Genomic DNA, 20,112 nt, shown 5'->3' with positions numbered 1-20,112 from the left:
TAAGAAGTAGATATAAGTTGGGTTTATTTCTGCACCGAAAGAAGATACATACTACAAACTTTGGCAAGTAGACAATGTTTTAGTTTATTTGATCTAAAGCAGATTAAGCAATTGCCCTAAACAAAGAAATAAAGTGAGGGATATACATTTATAAGCAATTCAATTTGAATACATTAGATTTTGTTGTGAAAATGTAATAAAGGAAACGTGATGAAAAAGCTTATTCTTGGCTCCGGTCTGTGCAGCCAAGACTTTTCAGCTCATGTTACAGCCTTTGCACTCACAGCTGGTGATGTGCTTGTAGGTGTAGTCCAGGGTCTTGCGTTCGAGGCACTGCAGGGTCACTTGTCTCTTCTCTGAGCTCTGAGCCTTACAGCAATTGCTCTTCTGCGTCACCTGCAGGTCACCGTGTAACACGACCCTGTTGCAGTGAGCCGAGGCACCAAGGTGGGGAGGGGAGAGTGGGAGGGGAAGGAAAGAAGATGGAGGGCAGAGAGGCATCGACAAAGACAGAGGGAGGGAGAAAGATGTGTTATTTTATCCTTAACCAGATATAAAAGTCAGGAAAGTCTCTAAAATCCACACAGGACTGAAGTAAAAGTACTAAGAAAAAAACTCAAAATGTGTGTCAATACTATTGGTAGCGATTAGTGAGAGGAGTATTTCTTCTCACCTGGGCGGAGACAGACATTGGCCCTGACACACAGGCATCTGAACGACGGTGGTACAGTTGTCTAATGTAACGTTGATAGCGGTCATCTTCGGATAACAGCTCTGGTTACCTGAAGTCAGAGAAAATGAATACGGGAGGCAGTTTGATGATTGGAAGCAAAGCATCTACATAATGTGAAGACATTTTCCTTTTGATCAAGAATTTAATTCAAGAAAGCCCCACATTATTTTCATTTCCAATGGTTAAGTTGCTGAAACTAAATTGTCATACTTCTCCAAACTAAGAGCAAACCTTTTGCACTCCAGTAGGACGACAGGTGCGTAGGAGAATACCTTAAGTAGACAATATAGAACAAAAACTCCCGCACACTGGCTTCTTCACTTGCATATCAGGTTATTTTAAAATAACCTGATGAAGGTCTATGCACCGAAACGTCGTGACTAAAATACATTTATATGCAAGTGAAGAAGCCAGTGTGCGGGAGTTTTTATACTTCTACAAACTGAAATTGTAAATCAGTTTTTTATTGATTTGACTTAACTTACATGAAAAGCAGCAGTGTTGGTCGTCCCAAATTCTGTCCTCCTGGTGAATACAGCAAAAGACCTCAAGGTTATATGTGTGTTGTTCTAGTTATTCTTTAACACTAAAATATGTCTTGGCTCCATTGTTTCAGCTTTTTAAGTGAATGGAAAAATTCCTTTACACTCGCATTGCCATCTCCTAACCTTTTTTTATTCCAAAATGGACCCCTGTAGGAATGAACACTCTTTCTACATGCAATGAATATAAATATTGTTTTACTTCATAACAAAACAATGCTTTAGTGGGAATTGTCGTAATACATGAGTTATTACTGTAGAATAAGGCAGAGCGGGGGGTGTGCAGTACCTCGGGACACATGTCACTGGGACAGACTCTAGTCTCAGTCTGAATACCCTCTTTGCTGCAATTGAATGAAGTGCAGGGATGGGCGGCATCCATCCATCTGTCTCCTACCTACACACACAAAGATTGATATCACAACAAGAAAATATACAGTACAATGCTTCATTTCATTTCATTTATCTATAAAGCGTGTTCCCTTTAAGGGTCTGATGTAGACTGTTATTAGATGAGACACAACGTACCTGGTATGTTTGTTCATGATAAATGCATGTCTTCTCAACTGAAAAATTAGGTAATAATGTGTGATTAGTTTTAGTAATCATGTGTAATCATGTGGGGAAAGGAATGTCTTTGATAGAAGAATACTACTAGAATACTAGAAAACATTTTTTAAAAATATTACAACGTGCAGTTACTTACCACAAATCGCTTTACAGCAAGGGCTGTTTACCAGTATAGACTTGGAGCTACAGATCGGAGCTGGCTCAGGTTTAAGAACACACTCCTCTGTGCGAGTCTGGTTGTTACATGTACACAGGTAACAGCCGGACCTCCACATCTCACCAGGCTGAAAGACAGAAATACTTTTAAAATCTAGAATCCAATCTTGCATCAGGGATATTACAATTTTTTCACAATGATGAGACAAAGTTACTCACCAGTTTGGGCTCACCGATCGGTCCTTTACAATCTAATGGACGAGACACAAACACATTACAAATACATTAACACTAGTAATGGCAACACATAGGTGTGAGTTTCAGCCTTTTTAGGCCATGTTACTCACAGGAACATTCCGACACACAGATGTTTGAGTGGTTTCCTGCCTTGATGAGGCCGCTGGGACAAAAACAGCCTTCTCTGTTGCGGTCCAGGGAGCCTCCTTGATAAAGCATTCTGTAAAACCAAACAAGAAGAGAAACAGAAACTTTGGAAATCTTGACAGGGGAATCATTTTCTATTTAATAAACTGAGAAATAAATGTAACAAGTTATTAAAATTTGTACAAACCCTCCATAGCAGAAGTCATCTAGCTTGTCACGACATTCGCTGTAAACCAATCCATCTGCACAAGTCACATCTGAAACATAAACAAGGACAATTAATTGATAATGTAAGTTTCGGTTTAAAGAGGAATTTATCATTTGTATTTTTTATTCAAAACATCATTATCAGTCAGGCCAAAAAGACATAAAAAACTTAAGTCCCTAGTCTGACTGGCTTTGCTTTACAGAGAATAAGAAAAAATTATAAAAGATACATACTGCAGCTTCCATCAGTCAGTGCTCTCCAGTCAACACAGACACCATTAATCCTGCATTCCGTAGCAGCTTGCTCTAGTGAAGAGCAAGGACCACTCCTGCATGAATCAAACTCACAGTTCTTCTTTTTAAGTTTCAAATTCACGTACTTGCTGCAATTTGAAAAGACTCTGTGGAAACAAAGACAGTTGACTGTATTAGTATGAGTTTGCTAGGGTGGTACTAGCTAAACACTATGTCACTTCTAGGTGGCTGCTTGGATGTTGTTAATGTGTTACAGGTAACTGCTAGGGCATAAGCAGCTAGGGTGTATGGGGTTACTCTGGGTGGCTGCCACTAAGTGTCTGCATTAGTCACAAGGTAGGTAAAGCCAAAGCATTGTACCTTGCATTTATGAAATAAATTGTAAACAAACACAGTAATTCCCAGTTTTCCCAACAATGCCCAGAGGAGGTGTGTGTGTGTGTGTGTGTTAGTGAGTGGAGCTTACTGGTGGTCTAGCAGCTCACATAGACGGCTCGCAGGGCAAGGCTTGGAAGTGGTTGTGGAAGGGGGTTCTGTGGTGGATGTGTAACAAAGTATGTCCCTCGGTGCAGAAGCACAGGAAGGTTTATCTGGATCTTCATACACCCAGTCATAAGCTGTCTTATCACAACAGCTGTCTTCCTCCATCTGCCCTCCTTTACGGATACATGATCCAACACCACATACACCTGGAGAGGAGACGGAGAGGTGCAATTTGATGTATAATATACACATATACATTTCAATTGATATAAACACTCTACGTGCAGTTTTCAGCCAGTACATTACATTAAATAAATCTAAAAAAAGAGAAAAGTGGCTGGTGAAAAAAGGAGGTGTAAAATGTGAGCAAGCAAATTGAATCACAATCTTCTTTATGTTTCTTTCCGCCTGGGCTAGTGATCAGAAAGTGTTTAATGCAGCGTTAAGCTAAACATACTGTTGTTAGCCTACAAGCCAATTTAGAAACATGTTGGCTATTGTTGTAAGTTGATAGACTTACACACAAACAACCACAGTTAAAATAGTTATACCACATGAACTTAACCACACCAGTGGACCATTTAGCTCCATTACCCACCACATTGTCCCTGGGTGTTGTTGAGGAAGTGCTCCATGGCCAGACTGACCACCAGGGTATAGGACGGACTTAGGGAGACATAAGAGCGGATCTCTGGGAGGTAGATCGCCACTGTGTACATTGTGGTCTCAAACCTAAACCCATGCTCCTCATATGGCGGCTCTATGGTCACATTGTTCAGAATGGCCTAGGGCAGATTAGATCAGTATCAAACCAACTCTCTTAGTCTTCAATAGAGCATGGTATCTTTATACATACAGTAAAACATCCTATATCACAGAAAATGATTATTAGCATCCTTGTAGCCAAATAGCCAATATATTGTATAGGGGTCATGGCATACTATAAATAAATAGAGTTGTATTGTATCCTACCTGTACTTCAAACACATCTGAAAGGATACTGAGTGTGGCTATATTGTTCTGATATTTCAAGATGATGCTTTTAACACAGGAGCCTGGGAGGCCTGCTATACAGTCTACGTTTTCCACAGCAATGGTCAGATCATGACGTGGTGACCGCTCCTCCACCAGGATGTAGGTGCATTCGTCCAGGAAGTCAAAGTTTACACCTTGAAAAGAGATGTAGTGGGGGTCCCCATATAGCTCACAGCGACCTAGGGAGGATAAGAGGGGATTTTAACAGATAGGGACACAAAACACAAATGTATTTGGAAATAAAAAAAGATTTAGCCACACTAGGAATTGCTTTGTTGGTCAGTCAATGCACCACTATGATCCTGACTATATCTTAACAACTATTGGTGGAATTGCTATGAAATTTACTACATACATTCACCATTCCCACAGGACTGATTAATAACCTTGGTGATCCCTTAACTTTTCCTTTAGTACCATCACCTGGTCAGTGTTTATATTTGTCCAATACTTAACATCATTACCAAATACCTGCAAAACATTCCCATAAGCCTTAACTGTATTTCTTGTTTGGTGCTGATAAGCAAAATTTAGCACTCTAAACAAAGATGGTGACCATATTTAACTTTACCTGCAAAATGTCAGCATCTTAACTTTGTCATTTTGAGCATGTTAGCATGCTGAGGTTTGCATATGGGTCAAGGCACCAATGTCCTTAAGTTAATCCTCACAGAGCGTGGCGTTATAAGGATAGATACGTGTAGTAAATTTGGAGAAAGATTACTTGATGCTGTTCTAAAGAGCAGCACTTTATACTCTAAAATAAAATACCATGCCTAATCACACACAATAAACAATCAGAAATAGAAATGTGGAGGGAAATATTAAACACAAAAGAAAGAAAAAAGGATAAATGAGACAGACAGGGATACACTTACAGTCACACTTCCATGTTTCACAGCATCCATCCGAGACTTTTGTGTACTGGTCTCTGGGGCAGTTGGGAATTGTAGACTCCGGACAAACCACTGAATTCAACTCTATCTTCCCACCTGCACAGGTCTTATGGAAGCAGTCCTCTGTCCACATCTCCCCGCAACCCCAGCGTTTTCTCCTCTTCAGGTCTATACACTCACACACTGGTGCATTGATAAACACAAACAGTTGAAGACAGTGAACAAAGCAAGTACTAAAACATATTTTAGGTTTATTTAAAGAACTGATTGTTAGGATAACTGAGAAAACAGAATAATGTGCAGAACAATTACATGGCACGCACCCTTGGTTGAGCTTGAAATCTCAGTGGTATTTGTTGTTGGTGGCATCGTCGTGAATTCAGACGTTGTTGCTTCTAAGACTCTGGCATTGGTTTGAGTGGTTGAATTTGTGTAAAGGTTAGATGTGACGACTACTGCAGTTGTACCAGAGGATTCAGTTGATGTAGCATGGGTTGATTGAAGTGTTGTTGCTGTTGGCTGACTATGCGTTGTTGTTGGTTGTGTTGAGAAGGTTTCTGTTGGCGTAACTGTGGGTTTTGATTCTGTTGTCCATGTTGTTGAATTGCTGGTGAATAAAGTAGTAGTGGTTAGCACTGTGCTAGTAGGTTCAAATGTAGGTAACTCTGTTTCGGTCGTCTGTACTGTGGTTGATGCAGTGTTATTAGTTATCATTGTAAGCTGGGTTGAGGCAGCAGTTGTCATTGAAGGACTTGTGCTCATTCCAGTTGTGTTGGGTGAGCTAGTAGTGACTTGAGTTGCGTTAGTCATTTCTGTAGGGGGTACTGAGGATACAGTTGTGGTTGTAGTTGTTGGTGAATAGTTGGTGGAGAGCACAGTTGACCAATTTTCAGTAGTAGTTGAGACATTGGTAATGGTCGTCATTGGTGAAGAGGTGGTGGGTGGCTTAGTTGACCATGTTTCAGCCGTAGTTAAGGAAGTTGTAGTTGTTGGTGGAGAGGTGGTGGAGAGCACAGTTGACCAATTTTCAGTAGTAGTTGAGACATTGTTAATGGTCGTCATTGGTGAAGAGGTGGTGGGTGGTTTAGTTGACCATGTTTCAGCCGTAGTTAAGGAAGTTGTAGTTGTTGGTGGAGAGGTGGTGGAGAGCACAGTTGACCAATTTTCAGTAGTAGTTGAGACATTGTTAATGGTCGTCATTGGTGAAGAGGTGGTGGGTGGTTTAGTTGACCATGTTTCAGCCGTAGTTAAGGAAGTTGTAGTTGTTGGTGGAGAGGTGGTGGAGAGCACAGTTGACCAATTTTCAGTAGTAGTTGAGACATTGTTAATGGTTGTCATTGGTGAAGAGGTGGTGGGTGGTTTAGTTGACCATGTTTCAGCCGTAGTTGAGGAAGTTGTAGTTGTTGGTGGAGAGGTGGTGGAGAGCACAGTTGACCAATTTTCAGTAGTAGTTGATACATTGGTAATGGTTGTCATTGGTGAAGAGGTGGTGGGTGGCTTAGTTGACCATGTTTCAGCCGTAGTTGAGGAAGTTGTAGTTGTTGGTGTAGAGGTGGTGGAAAGCACAGTTGACCAATTTTCAGTAGTAGTTGAGACATTGGTAATGGTTGTCATTGGTGAAGAGGTGGTGGGTGGCTTAGTTGACCATGTTTCAGCCGTAGTTGAGGAAGTTGTAGTTGTTGGTGTAGAGGTGGTGGATGATGTAGGATTGGTGGCAGGTGTGGTGGTGGATGGAGGAAAGGGAGGTGCTGTTGGAGTAGAGGTGAAATTGAGGTTTGGTGCTTTGAAAACAGGTTTTGATAAGTCACATATGCCACAAAAACAATTTCATGGTTTTCTTTTGCTGGTAACAGACACATGAAATAGTAAATACAATGGTGTGTAAATAAAAGTTATACTTACGGCAGTTTATTGTTCCATTTTCACAGCGGCTGGAATGAATAATATAAGAGAGTGAGAAATATCCAGTTGTCAATGTAGTGAATTTACCCTGGTCATTTACATAATTAAACAAAGTGTATTTATTAAGAATGGCCCAACTTACCACTCAATGGACTGTATCATTACCACTGCCCGAGGTTGAATGATAGTGTCATTAAAATAACAGGTGCAGTTTCTCAATTTAGTGCATTCACCAGTATTTTCATCATAGTATGGCTCCTCCTTTGAACATCTGGGGTAGCAGCCTTTTCCAATAACAAACAGAATGTTTATTTAGGGTGCAATCTAAATTGTCTGCATTGACTAGAAAAGAACTCTTGAATTGATTTAAATTGTGAGGACAATACTGCCAGAATTAGACACAAACTAAATAACATTAGGAATTCTTTTTCAATTTTCATTTTAGTAAATTCAACACATTATTAAGATTTAACTTTAGCTGTTACATTTGGATACAACTGAAGAAGTCTGATTACCTTCCAGCTTGTGAGTGATGTAGTTGTCTTTGCTGCAGCTTAGCATCTCACCGCAGGCTTCATAGTGCCAGCTACACTGCCCCAGCTCGTTGTAGTAGTCACAGTAGACCGCTGAGTTTTAAATTATCGCAGGTAAAATTGTTAGAGACATAAAGAGTTATAGCTTACGTCTTGCAAGCATCAAATAATATTTGACACACTTTTTGGATTGTTGGCTATATCGTTTGATTACTTTATTTATGTGTATCAGTCCTGAGCATATTCACTAAGAAATATTTGAATATTGATAAAACATTATATAAATCACCTAGCCAAATTCCTTGTATGTGCAACGTACTTGGCAATAAACAGCTTCTGATTCTGATGAGTTTGAGCCATGTGAAATACTAAGCCATGAAATAACAGTTGGAATTTACATTTAAATTGTCTGCAATACTTAATGTGTCCTATTATTCTACTCTCGCAAGAAAGTAAACCTAAACAAAAAATAATGCATCTTTAGCACATTTTAGCATAGCCCAATAGGAAAGTGAGTTTGAGAACTGACTAGTGCTTATGTAATCTATGTTCTTTTTATAAGTTTAAGTAAGAAGTTGTTCTGAAGAAAAGGTGGACATCTGAGAAAAGGTGGACTTCAGATTTAAGTTCAAATTAATGATAGTGAGGGAAAAAAGGGTCTTAACTTACGACACAAATCAGGTGTCCTCCATTTTACACACACATCCTGGTCGCTGCAAGCCTCTGCGTAGGCTGCCACAGCTGTGCAGAAGCCAAGGAACTTCCCTTCAAACTCACAGGAGCAGGACTCCTGTACACAGGCGTGGTAGTAGGGATCTGGATCCACCTGGGGAGTTTTTATTGACACAGTTAAGGGCTTTCTCTCCTGTGCAGGTCTTTTACTGAAAATAGTTAAATGGTTTTATATTGCAACGTATAAAGAAATCATAAATCTCTAACAAATAAATGCATTCACAGGAGTCTAACCCCTGACCCTGGTTTTTGTGGCATGCTGAATATGTAACATGCATACTTTTAAGTGGCATTCATTGAATGTGTCTCCTGTAATGATCATACAGCGCCGCTGGGCCCAGGCTGAGCAGTAGGAGTTGCGTTCACATGGAAATATCTCAGTGGTCACATCAGAGCATGGAGGTGTGGTGGCTTTCCAGCTGTTGCCAAATGCCATGGGATTGGACACCACTAAAAACAGATTTTGGTGTTATTTTGACCACCATGACAAAAGTAAAGGTATTTTATCAAACAGAGAGAAAATCAATTAACCTGCTGAGCCACTTATCAGTAGGTCATTCATCTCATTGGAGTCAAAATTTCCACAGAGGCCGCAAACTTGGTTCTGTAGGAGAGATGGTTAATAAGTCAATGTAAAATGTATTTAAGGTTCAGAAAGTACACTAAAGATGTAAGCAACTGCAGCTTAAAAAAAAATGGAAGTGTCTATTTTGATATTTTCAAAGTCAGAAATGTTCAAATTCCAATACATAGGGGTTTTGATATAAATCTGAGTTGACTTGAGCTGGTTGAATAAGTAGATCAGTACAAAGTTGAGAAATAAAGCAAGAACACATATAGTAATTGTACAAAATGCTGATTTCAAATTTGAATTCTAGCCTTATGTTTAGAAGTGTCTCCTATTTTTATATTTAGTCTGAGGATCTAAGTGACAAGTGATAAATTACAGGTTTTAAAAATCACTCACCCTCCAGTTTGCTTGCAGCTCTATGGTGATCCGGGTGTGTTTGTCCCAGATGAGAGTTATTCCTTTGCTTGGCACTGAGATTACGATGTAGAGTCCCAAAGTGTGTGTGGAGTAAAGTGAATCTACCTGCGGAGTCCAGCCTTTATGGAGGCGTCTGGTCACCTTCATGTCGCTCAGTGTCAGGGTGACTTCCTCCTTTTAGGTGAACACAAGTACAACTCATGGTATAAGAATAGTTTTGAATGTTGATGAACAAGTTACTAGACTTTTACTGATTGACAACCATTTATGTGTATAATTCAGTCGGATAAACAGCTATCCACCTGAAGGTCGAGGATGATGGAGCGAGAGCAGGTGAGCGCCTCATCACAGCAGGGGACGCTCTCCACTCTGACAGAAAAGGAGCCGTTTCTATTTCCACAGTCATCCTAAAGCAAGAAGAGTTAAAAAGTTAGCAAAATATGGCAAACAATAGTCTAAACTTTTGAAAAATGCCCTTTAGTATTTAGATGATGTCATTTATCCTTTGGAGATGCATTGGAGGCCTACAATGCTTGAGCAAAGAAACATGTGAGCAGTGGACTTCATTCCTCTTTCTTGATTGGTCTCACCTCTACAAGTGTGTACTGACATTGTCCACCAAAGCGGTACCATTTGGAGTCAAAGGTCTGGAAGTGTCCGTTTCCGTAAACTTGACACTGCTTAGGGCAAGGCTCGTCTTTGCAGTGCCACTGACCCTGACCACAGATACTGGAACATAAAGTGATGTAAACCTTTTAGTCAGCCTCTTCATCAAGGCTTTATTGGCTTTTGGCTAGATAAGCCCTTTAGAACGAACAAGAAGCAGTAAAATTGCAGGTGTTACCATGTTTTACAGTTGGTTTTGACGTGCTGTCCTGCACTGAATACTTTGCCACTGTACACACAGGTGCAGTTGTCCAGAGAAACACAGTTTCCATTATGGTCCTCATACTGGTCATGTGGGCAGTAACAGCCACTCTCACAGGTCATATTGGCACCCTTAAAATCATGCAAAAATAAAATCTTTTAATATTAGGAAATGTTTTAGACATCACAATAAAAGAAACCTATATTTGGACAAAGGGGAAATGCAAGGGATATAATTAATTGACAGGAAGGCTATGTAAAAATAAAAACGACAGATTTCTCTAGCAGCTCCTTTAAATTATTGTACAAGAAAATCACATTTCCTCAAGAAATATGTATCCCTAATGTTAATGATAATAAACAGCCATATTATGCATCAACTTTAAATAAGCATGCCATGTATGTAAAAACATATAATCAGTTGACCTACCGTTGGTTTGCTAATGTAGTCACAGGTCTTCTGAGCTGTGTTAACTGGGTTCTCGGAGCAATGAACACAAACCTTCCCATTTCTGCACCCTGTGTTAATTATATTTCAGTCAGTTTGATACATTGTCAAGTTTTACTTTTCTTTTCTTTCCTTTTTTGACACTTTTTTATTGCTAAAATTCTGGGTGAATTTTCGCTTTTAACAAATGAATGAAGTTGAAATAATGGAACAAAGATAACAAAGGATTAGTATGATGATGATATGATTATGTTAGAAGAATATGTATTTACCACAATCCTTAGAACAGTGCAGCTCTCCATTCTCGCAGATGCTGCAATAGACACAATATTTGTTTTAAGATATAGCATCATTTTGCTTAAGTATTGCTGAACAACACACTTAAGCGATACTTATTTCGCTTAAGTATGTGTACATCAAAGGTGAAGACGACACAACTGAGCACACTATAACAGCATTGGGAAGACTTGTTGAGGGCAGACAGTGGATAATAGTGTAAGCATTTTGAATGGCTTTAAATACTCAGATGATCAGCTCACCACTGTCGTCCGTCGATAACGACAGACCCCGGGGCTGTTGTACCGCCATGATATTGACAAACACACGCTGACTTTGGGGTACAGATTTGTCCTTGGTTCAGGTGAGTTCCGTCCGGACAGCCACAGCCCTCCACAGGATCGTCGTCCAGCCAACAGCGAAGGTCAGGGCCAGACAGAGAACGGCAGGTGTGGTTGCAGGCTTGCGTGTTGTAGGAGAATTCTTGGTTCTTCTGACATTTCGGAGCTGGGACACAACATTAAATGTACCATTGATTTTCTATACTACATGTACTAAAATGTGACATTTTCCTAAACATAAATTTACACTCTTGGCGGTTGTAACACAGGAGTGATTCAGAGTAAAGCTTTTACATCTACTGATATAAACACATGTTGTCTGAAAGGTTTTTAATTATCCTTTTATCTTTATTAGAAAAGTGAAAAAACAACAATCTCATAAACAACAGAATTAATTTGATTTAGGCTTTTTGGACCAGTTGTTATGTTCAACAATACTTAGTGGCTGTTAACAAAAAGTAGGAGGATGCAGACAGAATAAGTTATATATTTATCAAACTAAACTCACTGCAGTTTGTGGCTTTCCTCCAGTCACCGATTGCAACACCCAGACTGGCGCAGGCTTTGGCATAGCTGCCAAGTGCAACACAGAAGCACTGCTGCAGACTGCTGCCACAGTTACATGTTCTTTGGATGCAAGCCTGGAAATAAAAAAAATCAGTTTAATTCTAACATAATTCAGTCGTGGATATGTTAATTGCTGAAAGCACCATAACTTATTAAGGATTGATATTGGGGCAAAAGTCTTGTTACCGTGTGGTAGTGATCAGTTGGGATATGACCGTGACACTTAGCAAATATCCCCGTTGGGTCGTTCAACACAGAGCACTTTCCTTCAGCATATATCTCTGCAAAAATAAATATTGAAATCATTAGGTATGTTTGCTTTTCCTTATAGGTTGAGTATATGATCATATTACAGCTAGTGAGCAAATTCAAGTGATTTTATATAAAAATTGTATAATTTTATGTCTTTTTCTTTTAATAACTTCTCATCCGTGATAGGCAGACGAATAAATTATTGAGTATGGATTTATACACACTAGTGCAGTCTCTGTTCAAAAACGTGCCTACTCAGAACAGGCCTATTGCTGGGACCTCGGTATATCTTGAGAACCATCCATCAAAAAACCTTCACACTCGACACTGTGCTTCCTTGTCCGGGGTAAAAATACACCAGCTATGACATAGTTTAATCCACTAGCAAGGCTACAGTATACACTACACACTGTGTACATAATGAACTAATAATAAATATGTGTCGTAGATCTCAAGAGCTCACACTCAACACTGGACTTTCTGCAGTCCTCAGCAATATACAAGTGTTAAGTCGTTCAGATGAGCGGTTCTCGAGAAAATTGAAGGACATATAGACAGAAACTATTTCCGACATTTTTGAAGCACATTTATATTATTGATTGGTACCATTGTCAGTGTTGATGCAGGTCTTGGGTATGTTCACTTCACAATCACCCACACTCCAGGACTGAGTGAATGGTTGAGCTGAGTTCTCGATGATCCCGCTGCTGGTGGTGAAGTCATCTGTGGTGTCATTGTTGCTGTTGCCACAAAGACCTGAAAGACATAATGGCTATGAGAACAAATCAAATGATATCATGCCACAGAGAATATATTGTATTTGTTTTTGTTTAATTTTGGCCTTGAGAGCTAATAAAAAAAAAGTCATAATGAAAGTGAATCCCAAAGTGAATATATTTTAGCTTGTTTGTAGACTTCTTTACCTGAGATCATGCCAGTGTCGTTTCTGGGTGGGGTGATGTACAGCTGGATTTCAGGATACAACTGGACTTGGAAATTCATACCAAAGGATGTGTGGACCTGGACGAACATGGAGGACCGCCAAAAAACCAGAGCATGATCTGACAGGAGACAGAATTTGGTTTTTGAATGGTTGGGTGGGTGGGTAAATAAGCCATTATGGATGGATTACTAGGCTACTACACATATCACACATTCAATTTAAGGTCCAGTCAATTTTTGCCATTGATAACAATAACAACAATTATTTTTTTACCAGACTGATGAAGTTCAGTGATCTCCTCTCCTCTGAATTTAACCATGTTCTGTAAGAATATATACGTTTCCTGCAAATCCAAAAAAGAAGGGTATTTATATTCCATGACTGCACATTACTGGTGCTTTACATGTGTTTGATAGATTATATTATTTTAAATTCAACCCTCAAAGACTGCTTGTACCTGAAAAAGCTGAAGAATAACTGTTGTCAGAGAGGGTGCCTTTTCAGAAAACACTATTACTATTGTCCAGTTGAGACCCTTAAAAATAAAAGAGCAGTTAGTATCATATAGAGACTACATGGGTTAATGGTACATGTTGGGGCAAGTCGGAAAAATTCACCTGTGAAGCCACATATGTACATTTGCCAGGGATGGCATATTGTTTGCCATCGAATGTTGTCACAAACTGGCCTTCGATGAGACATCTGGGAGGGCAGAGGTTCTCTGAGCATAGCCATTTCCCACTGTCACACAAACTGTGTGGAGATAAAACCTCAATTAAAAGAACTTGAGAATAGTTTGTTTTATTGATCCAGAATAGAAGTATCAAAACTTTTCCTGCTAGGGACCCTGTTGTGATTCTGAAATAAAGTTTGAATTGTATTACCATGACTGACACTTGGTGCTTCGTACGTCTCCGGTTGAATAGCTCTTGCCAGCAAACACACAAGAGCAGCTGGACACGCTGACACAGTGATAGCCATCCGCGCGATCATTAAGCACTTCACCTACAATGCAAATACGTATACCTTTTATAATTAGGCTCATGGAGGCTAAACAAGTAATGAAACAACAAATGAAGAGCTACATCATAAAGTCAGATAATGCTGTCTCACCCTCCGAACAGACACAGGAGCTGGTGAGTTCCTGGTTGGAGGATATGGGGTTCGGGTTGGAGCAGCAGGGAACAAAGGCCGGACCCTGTTCTACATAAACCAGGTCTCCTGGACAACCCGGTTCCACTGCATTGACCCACAGAAACAAGGCAATCACATCAAGTGTCCATCAAATGATTGTCCTAACATGCCAAATATTTTTTTAAATCTAGTTTTAAAGAGCACCTACCACATTTGGTTATAGTTCTCCACACGTGCCAGGCATAGCTTCTGTCTCCACACTGTTGTACAACTTCTTTGAAGAAAGCACAGCCGATGTATTTGCTTGTTTCATGGTTGTAAATGTTCTCTTCACAGAGTTGGATATAGTGAGGCGTCCTGGCTTGCAGACAATCCAAAGTGTAGGAAAAGAACTCTCTGCATACCTACAAATGTCATCAGAGAAAACCCCTGAACATCTGAAACTAGGACATATTGTATGGAGTGAGTGTACTTGTGAGTGCTTTTTGAGTCTTTGTCCTAAAAATTTAAATCTCCACCACTGATGTAGAATATAACAGAGTAGAAGAGAATGAAGACTCTTTGATTCTGCTGCTGTGCTCATTGATATTGGTAAATGCTGACAATATGGGAACTGATCTTAATATTATTATTTTTATTCAGTGGGTTTTTATTTTCCACCTTATGTTAAGCATTATATGTATTCTATTTCATCCTATTTTTTATTTTCATCCTATTTGATATAGTGTGTTTTATTGCCATCTTACTTTCCATTAATTATGGCAGGGTGTATTTCCTTTTATTGTAAAGCACTTTGTGCTGCCTTTCTTGTGTGAAAGGTGAAATACAAAAGAAGTGTATAAATATTGTTATTGGTATTATCATTATCATCATTATTGTTGTTAATAAATGTAGGTGTGTTTACCTTAATTTTATCTTAGCACAGCTGAATGAATTGCTTCCCAAAGGAGTAAATTAACAAAAAAAAAAAAATTAGCAGCATGACATTTATGACTCAATATTTAAAACTGCCATTAAATCCTATAAAGTCACCACTTTATAACAAAAAACTTGGTAGCTTCAATTAATTCAAGCCCTTTTTCAATGAGATCAATGAGTGAAAAAAAACCCAAAGAAAGTACATAGAGCAGAGCAGTACCAATAGCAGACTGGTATCTAGTATCATCACAGCATTAACTCGTTTGTGTTTGAAATCCGAACAGTCAATCATTATAATTGTTAACTCACTGGATTTATAGCGGAGACAGGATCTCGGGTTTGACATGTGTCCTCAGCAAGCACGCTCTCTGTGATCAACTGCTGCTTGTTGCCTGATGTCATGAAAATTGTGCATTCTTAGAGCGAACTGTACGTAAATGAATGTCAAAGTATAGGCTATTACAACGACAAATAGCCAACACTATAATTGCTTCTGCTACTAAAATCACTGCTGTAAATTTTACTACTGCTTTATTACAACACAATCGAACCATAATTCCAGTCATCTAACCATCATACCTGGGGCGTTGTGTTTTCCACACAGTCCAGACATCTCGGTGCTCAGCTCTTGCTCCAGCTCCACCTTAACAACAAGTTTAAACAAATGGGCTTCAGTGTGTGAGGTTAGTGTTGAATGTTCCAATTAACTTAAGATATTGATTATGTGTGCATGCATTTGTGTGCCTGTGGATATGCTCTTAAGTGTGTTGTGTCTACTGTATGTTGTCAACTCACCCACACAGTGTCTATTCCTCCAGGTACATTGTGCCAGGTGACAGATAGAGGAAGCAGCGAGCTCCTCAGTCTAGTGTAGATGCCGTAATGAAAGATATGCTGGTAGGTGTGGTCGTATGGAAGGGAAACACTGTCAGCAAACAAACATTTACAGTTAACAAACAGATGGACGGGAACCACCGGGTATTTTGCACACTGTTCAGATGCTTTACTTAAGTCAAAGTACCACACTGTAAGAAATCCTGTTGCGAAAATGTCAATTAAGTAAAAGCATGTAAGTACAATCAGGATAAAGCCATTAAAGTATTAAAAAGAAAAGTACCCAATGCAGAATAAATTAATCAACCTAATCAATCACAAGTATTAAAAAAATGTAAAGGAAAAGCAGGAAATCCTCATATTGTGAAGCTAGAACTGTGAAAGGTTTTTGCATGAAAAATGACTGTGATTATCAAACTAGTTGCCAATTCATTTTATGTCAATCAACTTATCGTTTCAGCTGCACTTGTATATTTTCATATGTTCTATGTCCAAAAATCTAAAGAAACTAGTAACTAAAGTTTTCAAATAATTGTAGTGGTCTAAAAAGTACATTATTTCCATTTAAAGTGAAGTGGAGGAGAAGTAGAAAGTGGTCCAATACTTGCATAAATGTACTTAGCTACACTCGACCATTTGATATCAATACAGATACAGAGAAAATGGATTTAAACTAAATAAATACAAAATAATTTAATAAACATTTCCTCTTTGTCAGACAAAACTAAGACCACCACCTGACGTAAAACAGGGTTTTTTTTTCACTTCTGTCTAAGTCTTCTCACTTCCTCAACTTTGGTTAGAAAATAATGATAAAACTGGTGAATTATTACAGTTTCCATCTCCCCGAAAGATCAGTCCATATTTGACCTTGCAGAATGTAACCACTTCACTCAACCCAGAGAGACACATAATTAATAATGCAGTGTCCCACACTCAAAGCTAATGATCAACTAACATTGGTGGTATTAAGAACACATAATAAAAAACCTGGTTGTGTGGCTGATCATGAATGTCCATTAAGGTGAATGATTTGTGCATTTTGGCAAACACCCAAGTCATTACTTGGTGTTCAGTGTAGATGCAGTTTTCTGTAATGAAACGGTATGAGGGTGGGTTTGAGTTGGGCCCGAACCTTTTGTCCTCCACCAGGATGCTTCCATTCTGCACAACTGTCCTGACTTTGTTGATGAGGATCTCCACTTGGACCAACAGCCCGTTGTCCCCTCGCCGTATGATGAGATCACATCCCACCCGGTTGTGGGTGAAGCGTGTGAGTGTGAACGGGCAGTTGGATGGAACATAGAAACTTGACCCATTGAAAGGCTGGACGACCCCGCTGCCAAATGTCCTGCAAGTGTCTGAACATAATTTACAGATTAATGCTAGAAAATGCAGACATAAGTGAGAAAGTCAGAAATGAAATACCATCATTTCTAAAAATCAATTCAGATATCAATTTTGAAATCCAATAAATATCTCTTCAATCACAAAAAAACAATTTAATTCACTTTTTGTAGGAGTATAATGTATGATAATATTTTTAAGAGTACCATTTTTAAATGAATACGCCAAATGCTCAACTTTTATTTAAATTCTATAAAAAAAACTAATTAAATGGCAAATCATGTTTATTTGCCACACAATCATACACAGTGCAACATGATATTTGTTTGTACAGAGCTGCAGAAAGCAAGTGGTAAAAATTGACAAAAATAAACCTTTTATTTTTATTTTTTACAAAATGAACAGGTAAACAATATATCAGTATGTTTCAGAGAAACAAATCCTAAAGAAAAACAATGAAACAGCATGTTTCTATAAAAAAAATTAAACAATATAACCAGTATATATGACATATGCAATGATGTTAAAAAGTAATCTGTATAATGAACTGATCAATATCCAGCATTGATTGATTTGTACTCACATTTCTGAGTATCTGTTGTGGTGACGGTTTCCCCTGTGCCAAAAACTAGGAGAGAAATACAATGCCACGGTGGAAGTGAACATGAATTGTAATGACAAATTATAAATTATGAATAACAACATAAATAATTACGAATAGGGTTCTTATTGTTATACCACATACACTATTAGATATGTAAGGCACAGATAATGCAAATCAGTGGTAGTAAAAAAAAGCACCAATAGTGCAATATTAAATTCTAAAAGTCCTAAATTAAACAATTTCACGTAAAAGTATTGTCTTCTACTTCGATGTAAAGTAAAATTATTTTCATATACCTCTACTTTAGTGTACCAAAAGTAAAAGTACTCATAATTGAGAACAATTGCTCCTGTCAGTGTTAGCTAATTGACTTATTACTTTATTTGATTATTGAGTGGTGCTGTATCATAGTTTATGAGACTATCATGTGTTTTGAGTGTACATTCTAAATTTGTAAAGCAACAAGTAACTGAAGCTAACGGATAACGTCGTGGAGTAAAAAGAACAATATATATTTTTTGAGTTGTAGTATAGTATAAATATAAAGTAGCATGCAATTTAAATACTTAAGTACAGTAAACATACATTTTTATTCCACCACTAATCTAGTGGAAACATCATGAAAAACAACTTAAAATATTGCATCTTTTCTTTCTATAATTTTGCTGTTTATGCTGATAAAACTCCATACAAATTTTTGGTTATACTGTAGTAATTAGAAATTGCAATATTCACATTTTTCTGTTTAAAAGTATTAACTCATATTTAATGATTAAATTAACAATTGCATCATGTTACCTGAGGCCAAAAAATAGCAAAATGCCAGCATCCATCGCTGTGAGGTCATGCTGCCTGATGCTGCAGGAGAGCAGGTTAAACCAAGAGGAACTGCACAAACAGTCCACCACACGGCTTATATGTGCAGTGTCCCTTCACAAACATTCGGAACCACCCACCACGCGCTCATGCACACAATATACCAGGAAACGAGAAAAAAAAATCAGATTAAACAGTAAGCTAATTAGTAGTTTGCAGGAACCCAGTTATCATATTGCATTCACAGTTGAATAAATCTATTTCATGATATAACAACAATACATCTGATACGTACTCCCGTGGGAAATTGCGAGTGTGTGTGTGAAAGATAAATCCTGAATAGAAAGATGTCAGGTTGGATGCACAAACACAGTGTGGACGACTCAATATCAACTGCTAGAGCGAATTTGAAACTCAAGCCTGTTCTTTCATTCCTTTACAACCAAATGTTTCCTGCCAGAAATAGCAACAATGTGTTAATATTTGAGTCACGTAACCTCACACATAATGGGTAAAATATTAGGTGTCTTGTTGACAAAGAGGGATGCTTACTTTTGGCATTGGGGAACTAGACAAAGCTTTGCTGGTTAACAGAGGACAAATGGATCAATGAAAAAACGAAAAATTTGACTTGATGAATGGTCAGGGTGCATGAACCAGGATGTAGTTAGTTATTTTTCAACTTCAGAGGTGAGGGAGAGTACCACGTTGACGTTTAAAGACGTGTTTGCAGCTACTCAGATTTCTTTTCATGCAAAGATTATACTTAGAGCTGCAAACTGAGTTCACAGAGGTGTTAAAAGAATAATGGCTTATCAAGAAATCAGTAGGCTGAGATTTAAACCAAGATCTATCACGCGTTCCAATATAAATGTAAGTGTGTGTAGATATTAAGACTGAGGAGTACTTTTACTGAATAAAACTAACCTGTAACCATTTAACTACAACTGCAGTAACTTGTTGTTGGTTAAGGTTAAATAATGTGAATACGTATACATTTATATTTATATCGAAACTGTCCCATGTTGGAAATGATAAATAAACCATTCTGCTCTGCTAACATTTCCCTGGCATAAGGTATTACTACTTGGCATAACTCATAGACAAGTTCTATGAAAAGTTCTGTCAGTGCAACATAAACAAAACATTTGATAATTAAAAAAAAAATGGTTGTCCAGAAGCAAAACCTGTTCTGCCTGTTTCTCCTTTCTCACAGAAACACAAAGATGGGTCAGTTAGTACACAGCATACTGTACATTGCTTTGAATTCAAGTTTTGAATCACAAAACCTTTAACATTGTAATCACGTAAAGCTACATTCACACATTTTGGGTCACAAGGGACCAGAA

General features: G+C 38.4%; 1 protein-coding gene across 1 annotated transcript; it reads right to left on the bottom strand.

Moving 5' to 3' along the window:
* Nucleotides 1-62: 62 nt before the first annotated feature.
* LOC129112365 (mucin-19-like) lies at nucleotides 63-18,813 on the bottom strand. Its single transcript, XM_054624432.1, has 44 exons — nucleotides 18,746-18,813; nucleotides 17,927-17,971; nucleotides 17,132-17,357; nucleotides 15,958-16,087; nucleotides 15,742-15,805; nucleotides 15,472-15,554; nucleotides 14,453-14,648; nucleotides 14,224-14,349; nucleotides 13,995-14,115; nucleotides 13,728-13,863; nucleotides 13,568-13,645; nucleotides 13,384-13,453; nucleotides 13,091-13,228; nucleotides 12,774-12,923; nucleotides 12,102-12,196; nucleotides 11,857-11,989; nucleotides 11,271-11,514; nucleotides 11,004-11,044; nucleotides 10,714-10,802; nucleotides 10,261-10,415; nucleotides 10,007-10,145; nucleotides 9,719-9,823; nucleotides 9,396-9,590; nucleotides 8,960-9,032; nucleotides 8,709-8,878; nucleotides 8,366-8,522; nucleotides 7,679-7,789; nucleotides 7,306-7,447; nucleotides 7,164-7,192; nucleotides 5,585-7,009; nucleotides 5,244-5,444; nucleotides 4,303-4,544; nucleotides 3,929-4,115; nucleotides 3,314-3,536; nucleotides 2,827-2,993; nucleotides 2,573-2,642; nucleotides 2,349-2,458; nucleotides 2,221-2,252; nucleotides 1,982-2,129; nucleotides 1,804-1,841; nucleotides 1,565-1,672; nucleotides 1,219-1,258; nucleotides 674-782; nucleotides 63-421 (listed from the first exon to the last, which is right to left on the bottom strand). The coding sequence occupies exons 1-44, from the start codon at nucleotides 18,792-18,794 to the stop codon at nucleotides 256-258; spliced, it is 6,756 nt and encodes a 2,251-aa protein (XP_054480407.1). The 5' UTR covers nucleotides 18,795-18,813; the 3' UTR covers nucleotides 63-255.
* Nucleotides 18,814-20,112: the final 1,299 nt, after the last annotated feature.

This window comes from Anoplopoma fimbria, chromosome 23 (assembly GCF_027596085.1).
Source record: "Anoplopoma fimbria isolate UVic2021 breed Golden Eagle Sablefish chromosome 23, Afim_UVic_2022, whole genome shotgun sequence".
Lineage (NCBI taxonomy): Eukaryota > Metazoa > Chordata > Actinopteri > Perciformes > Anoplopomatidae > Anoplopoma > Anoplopoma fimbria.
This window is presented reverse-complemented; position numbering and strand designations above follow the sequence as displayed.

Coding starts and splice junctions, on each gene's coding strand:
- LOC129112365 (XM_054624432.1), bottom strand. CDS start 18,794: ATGACCTCACAGCGATGGATGCTGGCATTTTGCTATTTTTTGGCCTCA. Junction 14,350..14,452: donor GAGAACTATAACCAAATGTG/GTAGGTGCTCTT, acceptor GGGTCAATGCAG/TGGAACCGGGTTGTCCAGGA. Junction 1,673..1,803: donor ATCATGAACAAACATACCAG/GTACGTTGTGTC, acceptor TTGTGTGTGTAG/GTAGGAGACAGATGGATGGA.